The 16,067-nt window shown below is 47.3% G+C and overlaps 1 protein-coding gene across 11 annotated transcripts in view; it reads right to left on the reverse strand.

Annotated features, from left to right (window-relative positions):
- Positions 1-16,067, reverse strand: part of Kalrn (kalirin RhoGEF kinase) — a 609,660-nt gene that overhangs the window by 549,798 nt on the left and 43,795 nt on the right. For 2 of the 11 annotated variants that reach the window (XM_051149845.1, XM_051149843.1), the window contains exon 1: positions 3,220-3,462. The exons of 3 other annotated variants lie outside the window; for them this stretch is intronic. In XM_051149845.1, the coding sequence (XP_051005802.1) occupies positions 3,220-3,286 (67 nt within the window). In that variant the 5' untranslated portion in view covers positions 3,287-3,462. Of the gene's footprint in view, positions 1-3,210; positions 3,463-16,067 lie in introns of those variants that run through there. 6 more of the 11 variants (XM_051149842.1, XM_051149841.1, XM_051149840.1 and 3 more) reach the window with 3 other exon arrangements.

A 16,067-nucleotide genomic window follows, 5' to 3' on the forward strand; every position in this document is an offset into this window, starting at 1 on the left:
AGGCACAGGGAAAGCCAGCATGAGAAGGTGGAACCAATGAATGGCGAACAGGTAAGGTGAGGAGGGCCCACACAGACGGGGTGAGATGAGGCATGGGCAACAAGGCCAGCATCGAACACTGAGCGAACCAGATCACCCTCCAGGCTGAGAAGCTCAAGCGATATCTGTAACTCACCAAAAATCATCTCCCGGGCTGGCAGTGGTGGACTTTCCCCAAACCCTCACCAGACCCATCAGGTCCCTGCGGACACGCCAAAACCCGATCCCCAGGCAAGGCTGCTTCTTGCATTTCTTATCTGCACGAGCTCTTTTCCTCTGCTGGGCATCTCCTTCATGGCAAGTAACTCCTTAGCCAACATTTGTAAGCCTGGTCCGTAGGCAGTAGAGGTGATAACCGCCCAGCAACACACACGGTAAAAATTGCGTGTTATTCATGAGAATACATCACCAAAACGTACTGTCTGAACAAACTGGCAGATCCTCATCACATAAGTCCTTGTGTACGGTTCAGTCAGGTGCTTGAAAACAATAGATTCAGTTTTCAAGTCTTCACATTAGCTTATCCATGGTGAGAGAGATGAAAACAGTGTGTCTATAGTAAGAAAGCATACACGGTTATTTTTCTGTAAAGTTTATTTCTGCTCCATGGCAGGTTCTGGTGTTTCCTCCCTTTTTTTAACTGTGTCAAGTCACAGATTTATTTCTCCTCCGGTGGCAGCCTCGCAGACAACTCAGGCCAGCATGCAGCCTGAGATTATTTCAACTTCCTGGGATAAACCCGCCATTTCCCACCTCTTTTCATCTCTTATTCCCTCCTTGCTTTCTTGAGGCCTGTGACTTTCAAGATGACATAAGGCACAGCAATGGCAAGGGGAAGATAAAAATCCTAAAACGGATGAAGGGAGTTGAGTTCTGTTTCCCTAGAGATCGGAGGGAAATTCATTCGCTGCTCTGCAAGGTGGGTTCATGGTTCACTCATTCATTTATTCATTCATCCAGCTAATATTTGCTGAGCATTTCCCGTGAGTTAGCGTGATCTGCAAAACACCCTCTTTCCTATGCAACACTGGTTCACACTACTATAGCTGCTATAGGCAATAGCCTGTTTGAATGTGGATGCAAATGTGCCATGTGGACGTTTATGATGCTGCGTCACCTAGTGACTAAAACTGAGTGACCTGAGTAACGTCCAACCCACAACAGCCATGAAATCAGATGCCCTAAAGGGTCTGGCACGCCACATTAAGGAACCCCCTACAGACACTGTTTACAGGAATGACCACAAGCCTACACGTTATGGCCAACTGTGCATGCACCAATACACAATTCTGGCAGCCAAATTCTGCTATCTGAGGGACTCATCAACCCGCTAATTCATTATGTGGGATGCATTTCCTGCAAACTGTATGGCATTGGTATTACTAATATTCCCATTTTTGAGCCAAGACTAATGAGCCAGGGGCAAATTATTTATTCAAGAACCCTTAGAAAGTAATGAAGCTCGTACTTGAAACATGTTGGCAGCTCACGGATTCTAGCATTTTATGAAAAGTGAAAATAAATATAGCTTATATTTTGGCATTTACTTTCTTCTTTAATTTAGTATGATATGTAATCTGAGCATGGCCTCTGTTCACAAAAATATAAATTGTCTCGATGCGGGTAGCAATTCCTGAGTAGCTTACTCAGCTCTGGGATGTCACAAGCCACCTGTTCCTGTCTTTCCCAGGATGTCTGGGGAGAGTGGGAACTAGATGTCATTATTGGTGCGACCTAACAGTCAAGGGGCATTTGGTTCCTGACGGGCAAAGGGACCTGTAGTCTCTCACTTCACCCCTACAGCAACCTCTTAAATGGACATCACTTCCCTAGTCATCTCTGCTTACAATGGAAGGAAAGGAGACACAGAGACATTGAGGGGTGATAACTTGCTGAGATCACACAGAAAAGGGGTGCTTTTTAACCCTTCCCCAGGCTATGATCTCCACCATACAAAGTTCTGGCTCCCTTCTCAATCCTCATCTCAGCTCGTGTCTGGCTTCCCATGGGTGTTTCTGAATGCTAAGTGAAAGCCTGCTTCCCGAGCAAGCTGGCTTGGGTTCCTCCATCTTTGATTTCTCCCCTGATAAGACCTTTTGTACATCTTCTCTGGGCAGCTCTGCTTCCACCTGGTATTGCCTCTGGGTGTACCTGAGGCCACCCGTAAGAAGAGGAATACAGTTTGGGGTGGGTGGCAGAGCTTTTCCAAGACCGTATTTTTCATCAAAGGTTTTGTCTCACTCTTGCCAAAACTTCTTAAAGGAGCCAAAGCTCTCAAACGCAGCAGTCAACATTTACAAACCAATTATGACACAAAGTTCACAGTGGCCTTTCTTTCCAGGGGAAGGTCTGGACTTGTATGATACCACCAGGAGAGTCAACTGCATTAATAAATGCAGGTGAAATGTGTTAAATCGGGGTAACTTGACAAGCCAAGTGGTCTCTCCTTTTCCTTTTTCTGCACAGGCTCTGTCTGTAGACAGCCCACAAAGGGAGCTGTCCCCAGGCCAAGTGCTGTAGCTCCATAATGCTGAGACTCAGGCAAAGAGAAACTTAGCTTTTACTAAGCACCTTGTGTGCACACTAGCTATGATGGTATGTGTTACATTCGGGGATTAAACAACAACCATGGCAGATGTGTCCCAGAAATGGAGAAACAAGCTCAGATGAGCAGACAAATCCAACTAAGGTTTCAGAGCTGGATTGAGAGAGGAGTCGGCCTAGGCATGCCCCAGAGTCTGGCTGCAGGCACCAGCCTCCTCCTCGCTGCACCACTCCTCAGACGCTCTGTAGAGAGAGCCCCGCAAGACAGTTTAAGGTGGCTGACGATGAAGACAACACAGAGCTTGATGAAAAACCCAGCAAGAAATGTGATTGTGTTGTACAGCTGCTCCCCAAATGGCTCTGTGCTCCCTATCCCCAGCTGGGTCACACATGGTCCCAGAAAAACAGCCCTTCTCTTCTCTTCCATGGGTTTGCTACTTGGTGCTGCTCTGCGCAGTCTTCTTTCTTTTTTCTCCCACTCCCTTCTCTGCTGTACCTTTCTCTGGGTCTCTACGTCTCTCTCTTACACACACACACACACACACACACACACACACACACACACACACACACACACGCTTGTATACACATACGCATACACAGACAGACACACGACCAGATACGCACTCAGGATACCTCGATCCAGCAGCCGAAGCAAGCGGAGATACCAAAGATACCACTGGTCCCAGAAGCGGTCCGTCATCCCACCCTGAACTCATCCTTCACAGGCAGTCTCCAGGGCAGAGCCTCATCCCACCACCACCATCGACCGACCGACTCAGGCTCAAGGAGGCCAGATCCGCTGATGTCGGACTCACACGCAGCCTGCTCTGAGCAAATGCCTGCCTACAAAGACAGCCACCAGTCCTCCCACACAGAGGCTGACTGTGCCGGGGAGCCCGTTTCACAGCAACAAAGGAGCAAATGCAGAGCAACGCAGCCACACGACACCACGCCCTGTGCAGACTGAGCCTGCATGGACCCCAGGGGAGGCTGGAGGTGCGGGGGAGGGAGTCAGGGAGGGCTCTTGCCCTGTAGCAAGGTTTGAGGTAGCCTTGGGAATGAAAATCCACAGATGGGGCCATTTCATTCTAGTATCTCCTGCCATACTGGCTTCCTGCGCCTCCTACACAGAGGCCAGTGGCTCTTCCAATAGGATGATGAATGGGAAACCAGATGCCCAACCATCCTGGACTCGGGAACCAGTCCAAAAAAGTCCAAGAGTCCGTCTGTCTCGTTGTGGGGACCTCAGGTACTCCCTACGCAAGACTGCTAGACCCTCACAACCAGTAAAGAGCTTGCAGGCCCTTTCTTCCTACTTCCCCTCACAGATTTATTAAAGAGAGACAATGTGGGCTATGAGGTGCTAACATTCAAAGTTCAAATCCTGGTTCCTGCTTAACATTTCCTAGCCTTCCACCTCAGCTTCCTCCTCTATGAACTGGAAAGGCCAGCTAATGCTCCACAGAGGGACTGTGAGGCTCAACTGAGGGCGGAAAACTCCCAGCATCACTGGTGGAGCAAACAAAAGGTTCTGTCCGACTGACCCCCCCCCCCAAACTCCCCGTAGAACCTTGGTTCCCTGACTTCTGACTCTTCTACCCATGTTCTGATCCTGTCAGAGCTCTTTCACTCCATGCCCCTTCTCAGGGCCAAACCCTACATTTTCCAGAGTCTGACTCAAATGCCACAGAATCTGGGCAGTCTTCCCTGATCTTCCCTCCTTTGTATCTCATCCTCAGTCCACTTCCTCCTTTGTACACAATTCTTCTCCCTTACTAGACCATAAGCTACATGGAGTTCGGATCTGCTCCTTAGTCATCTTTGGATCCTGGCACACTATCTCATCTCAGAAGCAGTCAAGTGACTGTTGACTGACTGAATGAACAAGCATGGGACTTTAGGTAGCACATGCCATTCTACTTGGATGGCAGGAGAAGAGTTGGCTATAGCTAGACTACAGTGCCTCAGCCTCTGGGCACTCGTTCAGGCTTTCAGAAGGTCCTGGAGTTTAGGTGGAGGGCTCTATTCCGGTCTCTCTCAGGACTGCTGAGTCAGTGGGCTGGTGATAGGGGGGTCCTGATCTCAGAAATGAAAGCAGAGGGGGCGCCAGGTCTAGAGCACCTTCATTCAAAAGACACATTTGTTGCGGCTCTTGTTCAGTCTAGCTATGCCAGCTTTACCTATCAGCCTCCTGGCCTTCATCAGGCAGCTGGAGTCAAGTAGAGCATCCACCATTTCTGGGACTCTAAGATGAAATCGTTTGCATGTTTCTGAAGAACTGAGACTAGGCAGAAGGCTGGGGGTAGGGGGTGGGAGAGGGGAGCAGGGGTCAGGAGCTAAGAGAGAGAAGGAGAAAGAAGGTGGAGCTACAATATCCACCTCCTGTCCTGCCCAGCATCCTCACTGCCTGTGGGTGGGACACAGTGGAGTCCTCACCACCCAAGAAGCTACCTCTCAGGCTCGGTTAGTGCAATTTTGTTTCTACCTTAAATGGGCAAGAATCTTGTGAGTCGTTAACACAAGAATGCAAAGCCCCCTCCTCTCTCCAGGGAGAAATGACCCACAGCCTTCCCCTTTGGTGAATAACAGGAATCCATTGCTCACATGTAGCCTGGGCTTCTTAGATCACACAGTACCTTTCACAGCTGTCAGCTCCTTTGGGTCCTAACAACACCGAAAGGTCTTTTGCAGAGTCACCTTCCCTGTCTGCAGAAGACCAAAGCCATCTTCCAAGAAGTAGAACAATTTATGTCAAAAGTTACATAGGTGTGACCCGCCTCCCCCTTGAAAAGGTCCTTTCTGCTCACTTCCTTAGAGAAAGCAGCGCCTTTCCTGGAGAGGTGGAAGCCTTGACAGTGGGCCTAGGCTCACAGCACTGCTTAAGAAGCAGGCGGTGCTAGCATGCCACAGGCACGGGATGTACTGTGACTGACAAACGGCCTTTGATGTGTTGCCTTAGACGCGGGCTTATGGTTGGCCAGAAAGCACATCTCCAAGTAAGAGTACCAAAGTCACTTTTCCTAATGCAACTTACATGAAGCTTGAAATGTGAGACTCCTCCCACAGCAGAAGACCTGGACAGAGGGGCTGTGAGAGGAACATCACCTGGGAAGCAGACAGGCGGCCCTCATGCCCTTATAAGCACATGTACGAACTGCAGCTCTCTTCTGGTGCGGATGCTGGGCCTGGAAAAGGAAGCTAATGCTACCCTCTCCCTTACTTGGTGTTGTTTTGAACGGAATAGAGAATAAAGACTAAGTAGAGAAAAGTAAGAGTGCAAGCACCTCCCACACACACACACACACACCAACCCCTAAGCCCCCCGCACAATGAACCCTGGAACATAGCATCACCCATTGGGTCAAACCCAGGAGGAACCCATTCAGCCTGGAATTTTAGTCTTGGTTGGCTTCAATCCATCCAGCAGGCCTCCTTGGTGCTCCCCAGCCCACCACTGCTCAGCTCTACTATTCCCACAGAGCCCCATAAGCCTTCCTGTAAAACAGCCTTTTCTCCAAGTTGAATAAAATGTTCCAAGAGACTGCTAGGCTTTCTCATTAAGCTGCGGTGCAATTAGAAAGGACAGGATATTGCCAGGACAGGGCCTTATTAGGTAGGTTTTGGTTGCTGTTGTTGTCGTTGTTGTTGTTGTTGTCTTCAACAATGATGACACTGTGGCTCTTTCTTTCATCACAGTCAAAGCAAGCCCAGCCATTCCTGTTGGCATGGCTCTTTCAGCCCACTCCTGCTGCAGGCGACAACGGTGAGCCAGAAGCACCCATCCACTGCAGAGGGCTGCTGCCTGCCTGTCTGGGTGCTCTGCAGCTACTTACTGCGACGTGTTCCCTACTCCTCAGCGTTCCTTCTTCCTTTCTTGGCACTGTTCTCTCTCCATCTTTGCACCCACCCGAGAGAAAAACACTGTGTTCTCAATCTGATAAAGGCTGCGTAAGTGGATAGAGCAGAAGGCAAACAGAGCGAGGGAGGAGGGGACCGGTCCCATCCCGGATAATTCTCCACTCACCTCCCAGGATACCTGGGACCTCTGGCCTCTCAGCAGGACTAGCCACACTCCTCAGATGTGTGCAGCTAACTGGCAGGTGAGGACCGCGTATGAGGGTGGCACGGGTGCTGGTGTTTGTGAGCCAGAATGAAGACGATTCACAGACATGGTGTTCTCCTCCTACCCGGCTCCAGGAAGTGGGCTCCTCCAGGCTGCCATTTTGCCCTGCAAGCTGCGCTTCGGCTGCAACATGAACCAAGTGCTCTAGCAGACAGTATCCCCAGCTCACCTCCCACAGCACTTCTGTACCCTCAGCCATTCGTGCCCAAGTGGTACATCTCAGGAACACCAGCTAGGGACGGGTGTGGCTACTTGCCAGCCTCTCCTACGTGAGCCCGGTGTCCCCAGGTGCACAGGCTCCTTAGGTCCACACATGAAGATAGTATCTGAAATAAGTATCTGCTAGAAGCTGAGCTTCAAGTCCACCCCTCCCAGGAGGCCTCTCCCAGCAAATCTCGCCCAGTCTCATCTCAGAGTTGTCAAAGTTTAATGGGTACCAGATTCAGCTTGTAGGGGTGGCAACTCATGCAGGTGCCGCACTCCCAGAGGCCTGTAGCTTCTAACCTGGGTGACTCTGCAATGGTGACGTCTGCTCTATCGCTGTTCTCTCTTACCTTCAGCACTGACTTCACTTCAACGCTTTGGTTGGACTACAATGTGCCCCGTCTCCCCATACACCCTAGGAGTCCAGGGCAGAGGAGCTTTAAGTTCTCCTTCCTAGAAGGTGAGGAGCGATCTGCTGGAGGGCCACCAAGGAAGCGCTAGACGCCACGGCCCTTAGAGACAGACCTGCTTCTCGGCTCTCCCCAGGCTTCAGGAAGCGTTCCTTCCGCTGCAGGCCCACCACAGATCTGTACAATGGCTCTAAATGTCACTTCGAATATCAGCCAGGCAGCAAGGAAGAAAGGCAGGGGCTGATTAGCCTGCATTGTCCTCGCTCTTGTGTAGCTCTCCTGTTGCTCACCTCTGACCTCTGGGAGATCTTATCTTTCTCCCCTGACCTAGAAAGATATCACAAAACCTCTTACTGCACTGGCTCAAACCCGCATTGTCAAGTAAAAGAAAGCTACCCCCACCCTTTTCTGCCCTCCTCTGAGGATTTCTACTTCTCCCAGCAAGCCTCTGGAAGCCCCATAATACACTGGGTCTCCAGCTTCGGGGGTCACCTCAACAGGCCCCACCAACAGACACAGCTGTTTCTCAGCCCCATAGAGCATCTCTATTCTGGGTCTAATTCCCTCTTGAGTAAGTCATCAAGTTATGATAACCTGACCCCTTTTGCAGTGTGCATGATAACAGCTTGATACTAGGCCCTTAGGAAATAGTTACTCTTGGAAAAGGGTGACACCAACACCATAGGCCAGTGGAAGGGACGCGGAAGTCTAGATGTCAGGGGGCAACCTGCAGTGAAGGATCAGGTCTCTTCATGAATCTTTTCACCTGAGCTGGGCGTGGTGGCGCATGCCTGTAATCCCAGCACTTGAGAAGCAGAAGCAGGTGGATCCCTATGAGTTCGAGGCCAGCCTGGTCTACAAAGGGAGTCTAGGACAGCCAAGGCTACACAGAGAAACCCTGTCTCAATGGGAAAACAAACAGACAAACAAGCAAACAAAAAACAAAAACAAATACACACACACACACAAACCTCTCTTCACCTAAGTTTTCCAACCCTCCGAAACTCACATGACCACCTGACAGCCTTACCCAAAGCACCTAAATTTAAAAGGAAAGCTAAGAAACCCGGGGAAAGACAATTCCAAACCCAATTCAGGGGGTCGCGTTGATCCAGAAGTCACTGTGATTCCATGACCTAAAGGCGCCTCAGGCCAAGTGGCTGCCAGCCTCTGAGGCTTGTCTCTCCTTACTGCTCCTAATTCTCTATGGCATGGGATCAGCATCCGAGAATCAGGAAGGTGAGGTCATTCGTCATCGAAGCAGAAACCAAGGTCGCAAGGGCCCTGCAAGGAGCCCCTCCCTCCTCATCACAGCCTTCTCCATCTCCTCCAAACCTCTGTGATGTCCCACCCTGCCAGTTCTGTCCAAAAAAACCCAAGCACCGCACTGCTAATACCAGGGTTGAAAATGTTAATGTAAAGCGCAAAGGTATTAAAAAGGGCTCACTATGTTCCCAAAGAAACACTAAATTTTGGTTAGCATACATCTAAAGCCAATATTTTAAAACCTATTCTCTTAAAAATTTGTTTTCTCCTTTAAAAAAAAAAAATGTGTAACTTTTGGGAGGAACAACCAACTATTAGATCTGATAAATGCATTAGGTACATACATGCCCCATCTAAGGCAGTAAGACAGATACATACTAGCCAAATTGAAGCAACACTTTCTTGGTTCTTATTTTCTTTATTTTCCTTGATTTTATAAAGTTTAATATTACATGTATGTATGCATACATGTGTGTCTGTGTGTGTATGCATGTGTCTATGTGTGAGTGTGTGTGTGCGTGCACCTCCGTGTGTGCATGTGTGTATGTGTGCGTGTGTGTGTGTATGCACACGTGCACATGGATGTGTGTACATGTGAGTGCGCGTGCTTGTGTGTGCGCATGAGTCAAAAGAGTCAGTTCTCTCCCTCTACCACATGTGTATTGAGATCAAAATTCAGGAGGCCAGTTGTGGCAGTAAACATCTATACCCATAGCCTCTTAGCTCTTATTCTCAAAAACAAAAGAATCAGCCAGCGGTGAAGCTCTCACCTGTAACTCCTTGCCGAGGAGGCTGACGCAGGAGGAACACGAGTTCAAGACCAGCCTGGACTACAGAATGAGTCTGTCTCAAAACACCAAAAAGAAAGAAAGAAATGCAGGTGGGTGTTCAGTAGTGGGCAAAAACAAACAACAAACCGTTGTCCCTGAAAGGCCATCAATCCTGGCCCCATGCCATGCGCAAATAAAGCCTCGCCAGCGATACCACAGAACACGAACTACATACCTTCAGGAAGGAAAGCACTGACAGGCTTGGGTGGGAAGGTTTACCCAAGCATGGGATACACGCTCTTCTTTTTTCCCTACTCTCTGGACGAGCACACAAATCACGTGTGAATGTGGCGGGGGGTGGGGCAGGGTGGGAATGGGGGTGTCTGGCCAGCAGCTATGGGAGGCCCACTTTTCACTGTACATCTTGTTATGCTTTTTGGTCATCTGCTGTTGTTACTATACCTTTGAAAAGGACATTTTAAGATAACAGAGCCGAGAATAAATATAGCTGCTCTCGGAGTCTCCTGCCTTGGTATGAGAGGTATAAGGCGCGGAAAGGAAAGCCATGTTAGACAGTGATTCCCAGGAGTCCTAGCTCCCATCTAGACCCAACAGCAGCATGCCCCCTTTGGAGGGTCCTGCTGCCCCATCTCCCCAGTTAGAAGCTAAGGAGTCCACACACATCAGAGCTGCCTGGCACCCCTGATAATCGTAAGGAAGAATAAAGTGTCTAGCCCACCGTGGTTTGGGGAAGTTGTTAAGGTATCATGGATAAGTGAGACGGGGGTGATGCAAAGTGCAAAGTGCAAAAAAGCGACTGCGGTTGATTTTCATCTACAAGACAAGGAGCGTGCCTAGTCTATTTATCTACCTGTCTACTGATCTTGGAATTAGAATCCTGGAGACAGGATTGTCACAGGGGGTGTCTAATTAACACGCTTGCTTGAATTCTGAAGAGAAGTCAGACGGTCTCTGACAGGAAGCAAACACTTCTGATTTGGCGGCTTGCTTTCTTGAGACTTGTGTTTTCCAATTCCTGCAAATCTACAGCTCCAAGATTTTGGAGCTAAATATATTTAGAGCCTATATACAATATTCAACAGGCTAGAAAAATGCATTATTTGCAACCATTTACGTTTATGATTTTAAAAAGGAAAATAAAAAAGTTAAACGTGGGAGAGAGTACACAGTTTTCAACATTCCTTGAGGATATACAAGGCCCAGCAAAGCCCACTCAACTGTGGCACACCACGTGATATGGGAGAGTCATGGGAAAGAATCAGGAGCCCTTCTGTGAGTCAGACCCTCAAGAGGAACCATCGAAGGACCAGAGCTGCAGCTCAGCAGTACAGAATTTGCCTGAGGTGTGTGAGGCCTCAAATTTAACCTCCAGTACTACTACTCCCGTCCTTTAAAAAAAAAAAAAAAAAAGGTCAATTAATTTGAATTGCAAAATGTCAAACAGTATGCAGGAATACTTTAGCCAAAATTGTGGGGACCAGAAGTATTCTGACTTTAGTTTTTCAGATTTTTCAGTATTTACATATAATTTACTTGGTGATCATCACTAATCCAAAATTTCAAAATATCCAAAAATCTAAAAGCGTAGGGGCATCATTTTAGGCTTCAGGTTTTTAGATTATTCAGTTTAGAGTTAATATCAAACAGCTTTTGATAAGAAATTGGTGATATATAGATTTGGATGGATTATATTCACAAAACAAACACTGGAAGTATTCACAAGAGACTAAGACTAATGGTTACCTATGGAAACGTGTCTTGGTAGACAGGCAGAGGGTTATATAAAAAGTACTTATAATGTATTGAATCTTTTAACATTGTAAATTCATTATATTTGCATGTATTTTAAGTTCTCAAAGAAAAAAGTGTAGGTAAAATTACAAAAACGTAAACTGTGCCAAAATAACATGCGAGAGACAAATGTTTCCACATTTGCAGCAATATATGATTCAAAGGGCTTTTTTTTCCTTCAGTTTTTCCGGACACAGGGTTTCTGTGTCTGTCTCTGGCTGTCCTGAACTCACTCTGTAGACCAAGCTGGCCTTGAACTCAGATCCGCTCACTTCCACCTCCCAAGTGCTGGGACCAAAGGCCACCATGCTAGGATTAACATTTTTAATTTATAAGAAACTACTTAAAAATTAGAAAAAGTTAATAATTATAAAATATAAAGTGTAAAAATAAGTAACTATGTAAACAGACAATTCACAGTCATGGAAATATAAATGTCCGAGGAAAACTATAACTAGGAAAATTCAAACTAAAAATCATAACAGCAGGCCACATTTTACCAATCAGCCTGACAAAACAAACCAAAAGACCACAGCCTTGCTGGAAAGTAAACTGATATAAGATTTCTTAGAGATTAGATATCAACGTGGCAGTATTTATCAACCTAGCCTTGAACCCAGCACTCTGAGACCCTCACCTACTGCAGGATCAGTACTTACACACATGCTGTGGCGCATATGGTCATAGCAAACAAAAGAGACAAAGAAACAGAGTGTAACTCAATTTACTAGCAATAAATAATTAGCTGAGGTAAACTATGACAGTCTGTATTATATTTACAAACCTTTGAGAAGAATAAGCAATTAGATGTGCTGTGACATGAAAGGATTGTCTGTGTGCTAGTGTTGGGTGGAACAGTATGGTTTTCAGAATAAATTGCGGTGATCTGTATTATTCCACTTTACACACACACACACACACACACACACACACACACAGAGTATACATTTCAATGTGTATCACAAAAGAGTTCTGATAGAAAATATACCAAGCCGGTATCAGAAGTTGCCCCTAAGGACCAGGAAAATGCTCTCGGAGAACTGTGTTTTACATGCTTTTATGTTACAACTTTTTAACATAGCCATTTGTTACTTTGGTAATTTTTCACAGCATTTCAGGCTGACGAAAATAGAAACCCAGATCTTTTATCCCTCAGGGCCAGCCAACGGTTTCCGTCTCCACTCCGCACTCACAGGATCTAGAATATAAGATGGTCTCCAGGCAGCCCACAGGTTGGAGTCGCCTAAGTGGCTGTTGGATGAAGTTCCGTGGCCACATCGGGCCTTCGCCTTTCACCCCCTGCTTTGCTCCACGTCCTTCACATGCCCCAGGAATCCTAGACGAGCGTTCTGTGAACGTAAAGAGCTTCAGCGGGAACCACAGCTCCTCTCAGGCTGTTTATTTATCTGCCACTTAGACATCTTAAGGGACTCTGGTCAGTGAGGGCAACATTGTCTCTTCTCAAGCCCCAGTCCTAACCAAGAGGAAGTGGCTATCTACAGTGGTTCTCAATCTTCCTCATGTTGCAGCCTTTTCATACAGTCCTTTATACTGTGATGATCCCCCTCAACCATAACATTATTTGGTTGCTACTTCATAACTGTAATTTTGTTACTGTTATGAATCGACACATAAATATCTGGTTTTAGGATATCTGCTATGCAAGCCTTGTGGAAGGATCATTCAGCTCCCAGAGGGGTCACAACCCACAGGTTGAGAACCACTGACCTAGCACTTTAGACTAATTCTGAGCCACATGGAAGACAACGAGGGAAGTGCAGTATGGTCCCTTTGTGACAACTGCCAAAAATTAAGGAGCTGCGAGTCATGATGTGAGCTTTCTAGCGGAGCATCCCTGCCTTATGCTACCGGCTCTGACTTACCCACATCCCTATTCACTGTGGCACATTCGGCACATAAGGAGCTGCATAAGGTGGCAGGCAGCGCAGACTACAGGAAGATGATGGCTGATCATGACAGCGCCTCCCACTGTGCATCTATCAGCAGACACTGTAAAGATAGGGAGTGAAAGGGATGTGAGGGAGCAAGAGTGGAGATGTGGCTCCAAATAGAGGCAGATGGATAACTCCAAACATATGGCTCCAATGCTGGCCTGAGGTAAGCCCTGAGCCTGAGTCCCACCTGTCATATTTTACTGCTAGTTATCTCAAAGATTCAACAACTGCACCGTGTGACAACATGCCTTTCACAATTTTGACATTTCCAAGTGCCCTGTTAATTGAAAACTCACTCATTTCCCCTATCTTTGTAACCAAAAGCAGAGAGAAAGAGAGAAAACTCAAAGCCAAAAATCCCCAGACCTTCACGTGTTGTTACTAAAAACACTCAGTAAACAAAGCCAGTCCTTGGGCTCCCTTGGGGAGTAATTGTCTAAGAATGCATCTTTTCTTTCAGCTGGTGAAAGAAAAAGGCACAGACGTGCTAAGACCGTGTGGAGTGCATCTTGAAAACATTAATTTTTCCGAACACCAACGTGTGGCTCACGTGCTTTTCCAGAGCAGGCGGCAAAGGGCTGGCTGTAAATTAGAATGCTGGAGACAGTGTCTATGCCGACCCTGCTGCTGGCACTCACGGGCTTCTGAGGAAGTGGCCATTGTGAGCCCGGGATAAAGGGTCGGGATTTGTAAGGCATGGAGGCAAGATATGGCCACTGTTACTTGCCACAGGACCCTGAAGACTTGGGGTTGGACTGTCTAGCCAAAAGTAGGTTAGGAAAGGGCAGAGTCAGTACTTCCCCTCCATCTCTCTTCCTGACCAATCACTCAAGACAAAGTTGTCAATCAACTCACTCATTCTTCTCTACCCATTCCTTAAACCGTGTAGCCCCAGCAATCACTCAAAGTCCATTTCTCCTAAGCCCCCTTGCAGACACAGGAGCCAGTCTTGATGCCCCAGCTCTTCTCTCATCTAGGAGGTCAAAATAAAGCAATCCACTGAGGCGGGGATAGGAAGGCTCAACAATAAGAACGTTCCAGAAGCTCCGTCGGTGTCAACTAGACACCCTCTAAGTTGACTGCCACCACCAAAACCCAGGCACAGGGAAGGGTGGGTAGACATGGAGAGAGAGACAGACAAACAGACAGACAGAGCAATGCTTTACCACTACCTAGACTCTTGAACCAACCAACCTCATAATGCCAATGCTACCACCCATAGTCATGTGATATTGGTCAATTCACTTCCCCTTCTGTGCTTCTGTGGTTTGGTTTGGTTTTGTTTTCCCTCAAAATAAGAAGGATGTTAGTAGCACTTAACTAAGATAATAAGCATAATAATGCACCCCACACTGCAGGTACCACATATGTGTGCACTGTTGTGATTATCGCTATGATGTCTCCAGCCTTTGCTTTCCATGCTAAGCTGTCTCTCCCCTTTGGACCATTGCATGTGTTCTTCATGGGCTTTGGAACGTTGTCCCGACCCTGCCTTCATCTAACTCTCCAGGCTCACAGGAATCCTTCTCTGGTCCACTCAGTTGGGCCACACACTGGACTTCCACAGGACCGTATTACATTTAATTTCTCCCCATGTCTGTCTGTCCAACCAACTCCTGCTCGTTACCCTATCTCGAGTTCCTGGCAGAGAAAAATCATTGAGTGAATAAAGGGAGGATGAATGAAGAGCAGCTTTCACTTGTTCCCCGAGTATTTAGTGTGAATCACATCCTGAACTATGACTGAAAATACAGGAAGGAACAGAACACCCTGGCTGCTAATCACAAACTCTCTGCTGCATCAACAGTCTGCCTTGTAGCAGAAACTCAAGAGAAGAGGGAGATGTCAGGGATGGAACAGCTAGAGAGGGACAAGCCGGTCCTGGGTCACTCAACCTGCTTTGGACCATCAGGGCCGGGGATCTGGGAAGAGGCAGGAGGCCTCTGGCTTTGGAACTGAATTTGAGGTACCAACCTTGAGTGGGCAATGTTGCTCCTTAGAGTCTTCCCCAGGCCTTCATCTATCCTACCCATACGCTATACAGAGGGGGTCCTGCTCTATGAGGTAAAGCACTTCCTGGACTACTCGGCTACTCAGAAGGACCAAACCCTGTGCCTGGGCTTCAGTGGGACCCTGAAGTAGGGCAAATACAACATGGTCTGAGGCCCTTGCCCTGTAGAGTCCGGGGCCCCGGCTTTGCACTTACTCTAACCCCTTAACAAGAGCCAGACCTTGATGACAATGTACCTGGGACTGGGAGTAAGGAGGCCATTACTCACGCCATAGGTGAACCCAGGATATAAATATACAATTAAAGAGTTTATTTTAGGGGCGGGGGAGATAAAAGAAGGAATGGAATGGCCCTGACCAAAGCAAGAGGTCAGGCAGATACAATCTTTCAGAGAGGAATGCAGGTTTGTCTAGGTTTGTTTAACTTGAACTCAGCAGCTGAAACCTTGACTCTGTTTGCCAGCCCTGCACTTGGGGGTGGGGAGGGAGAGAAAAGGTGGCCTTTTTTTTTTTTTTTTTTTTTTTTTTTTTTATAAGGGTGGCTCACCCAGGACCATCCCGGATCAAGCAAGAAAAACTCTGCCTAGTCCACTGCACTCTTGCCAGATTGTGAACTCCTCTGAGATGGAACCTCTTTGATCCCACCCACTACTGCCCGCCATCTCGCCAAGGGCACACTGCTCAGGAAGGCCACTGCAAAGTGCAAAAGGACAACAGTTCACTCATTTTGTGTCACTTCTTCCATTCTGCAGTGCTCACCTTTTTTAGGTTTAGGTTTGTTGGTTGGTTGGTTGGTTTGGTTTTGGTTTGGTTTTATTTTTTTTTATCAATTAAATAAAAAGAAATAGCAGGATATTTTGTTTTGTCTTGCTTTTTAGTTTGCTTGTTTTGTTTTAAATCTTGTCTCTTCTACTTTTCTCTTTTGGATCAG

This window comes from Acomys russatus, chromosome 8 (assembly GCF_903995435.1).
Source record: "Acomys russatus chromosome 8, mAcoRus1.1, whole genome shotgun sequence".
Classification (NCBI taxonomy): domain Eukaryota; kingdom Metazoa; phylum Chordata; class Mammalia; order Rodentia; family Muridae; genus Acomys; species Acomys russatus.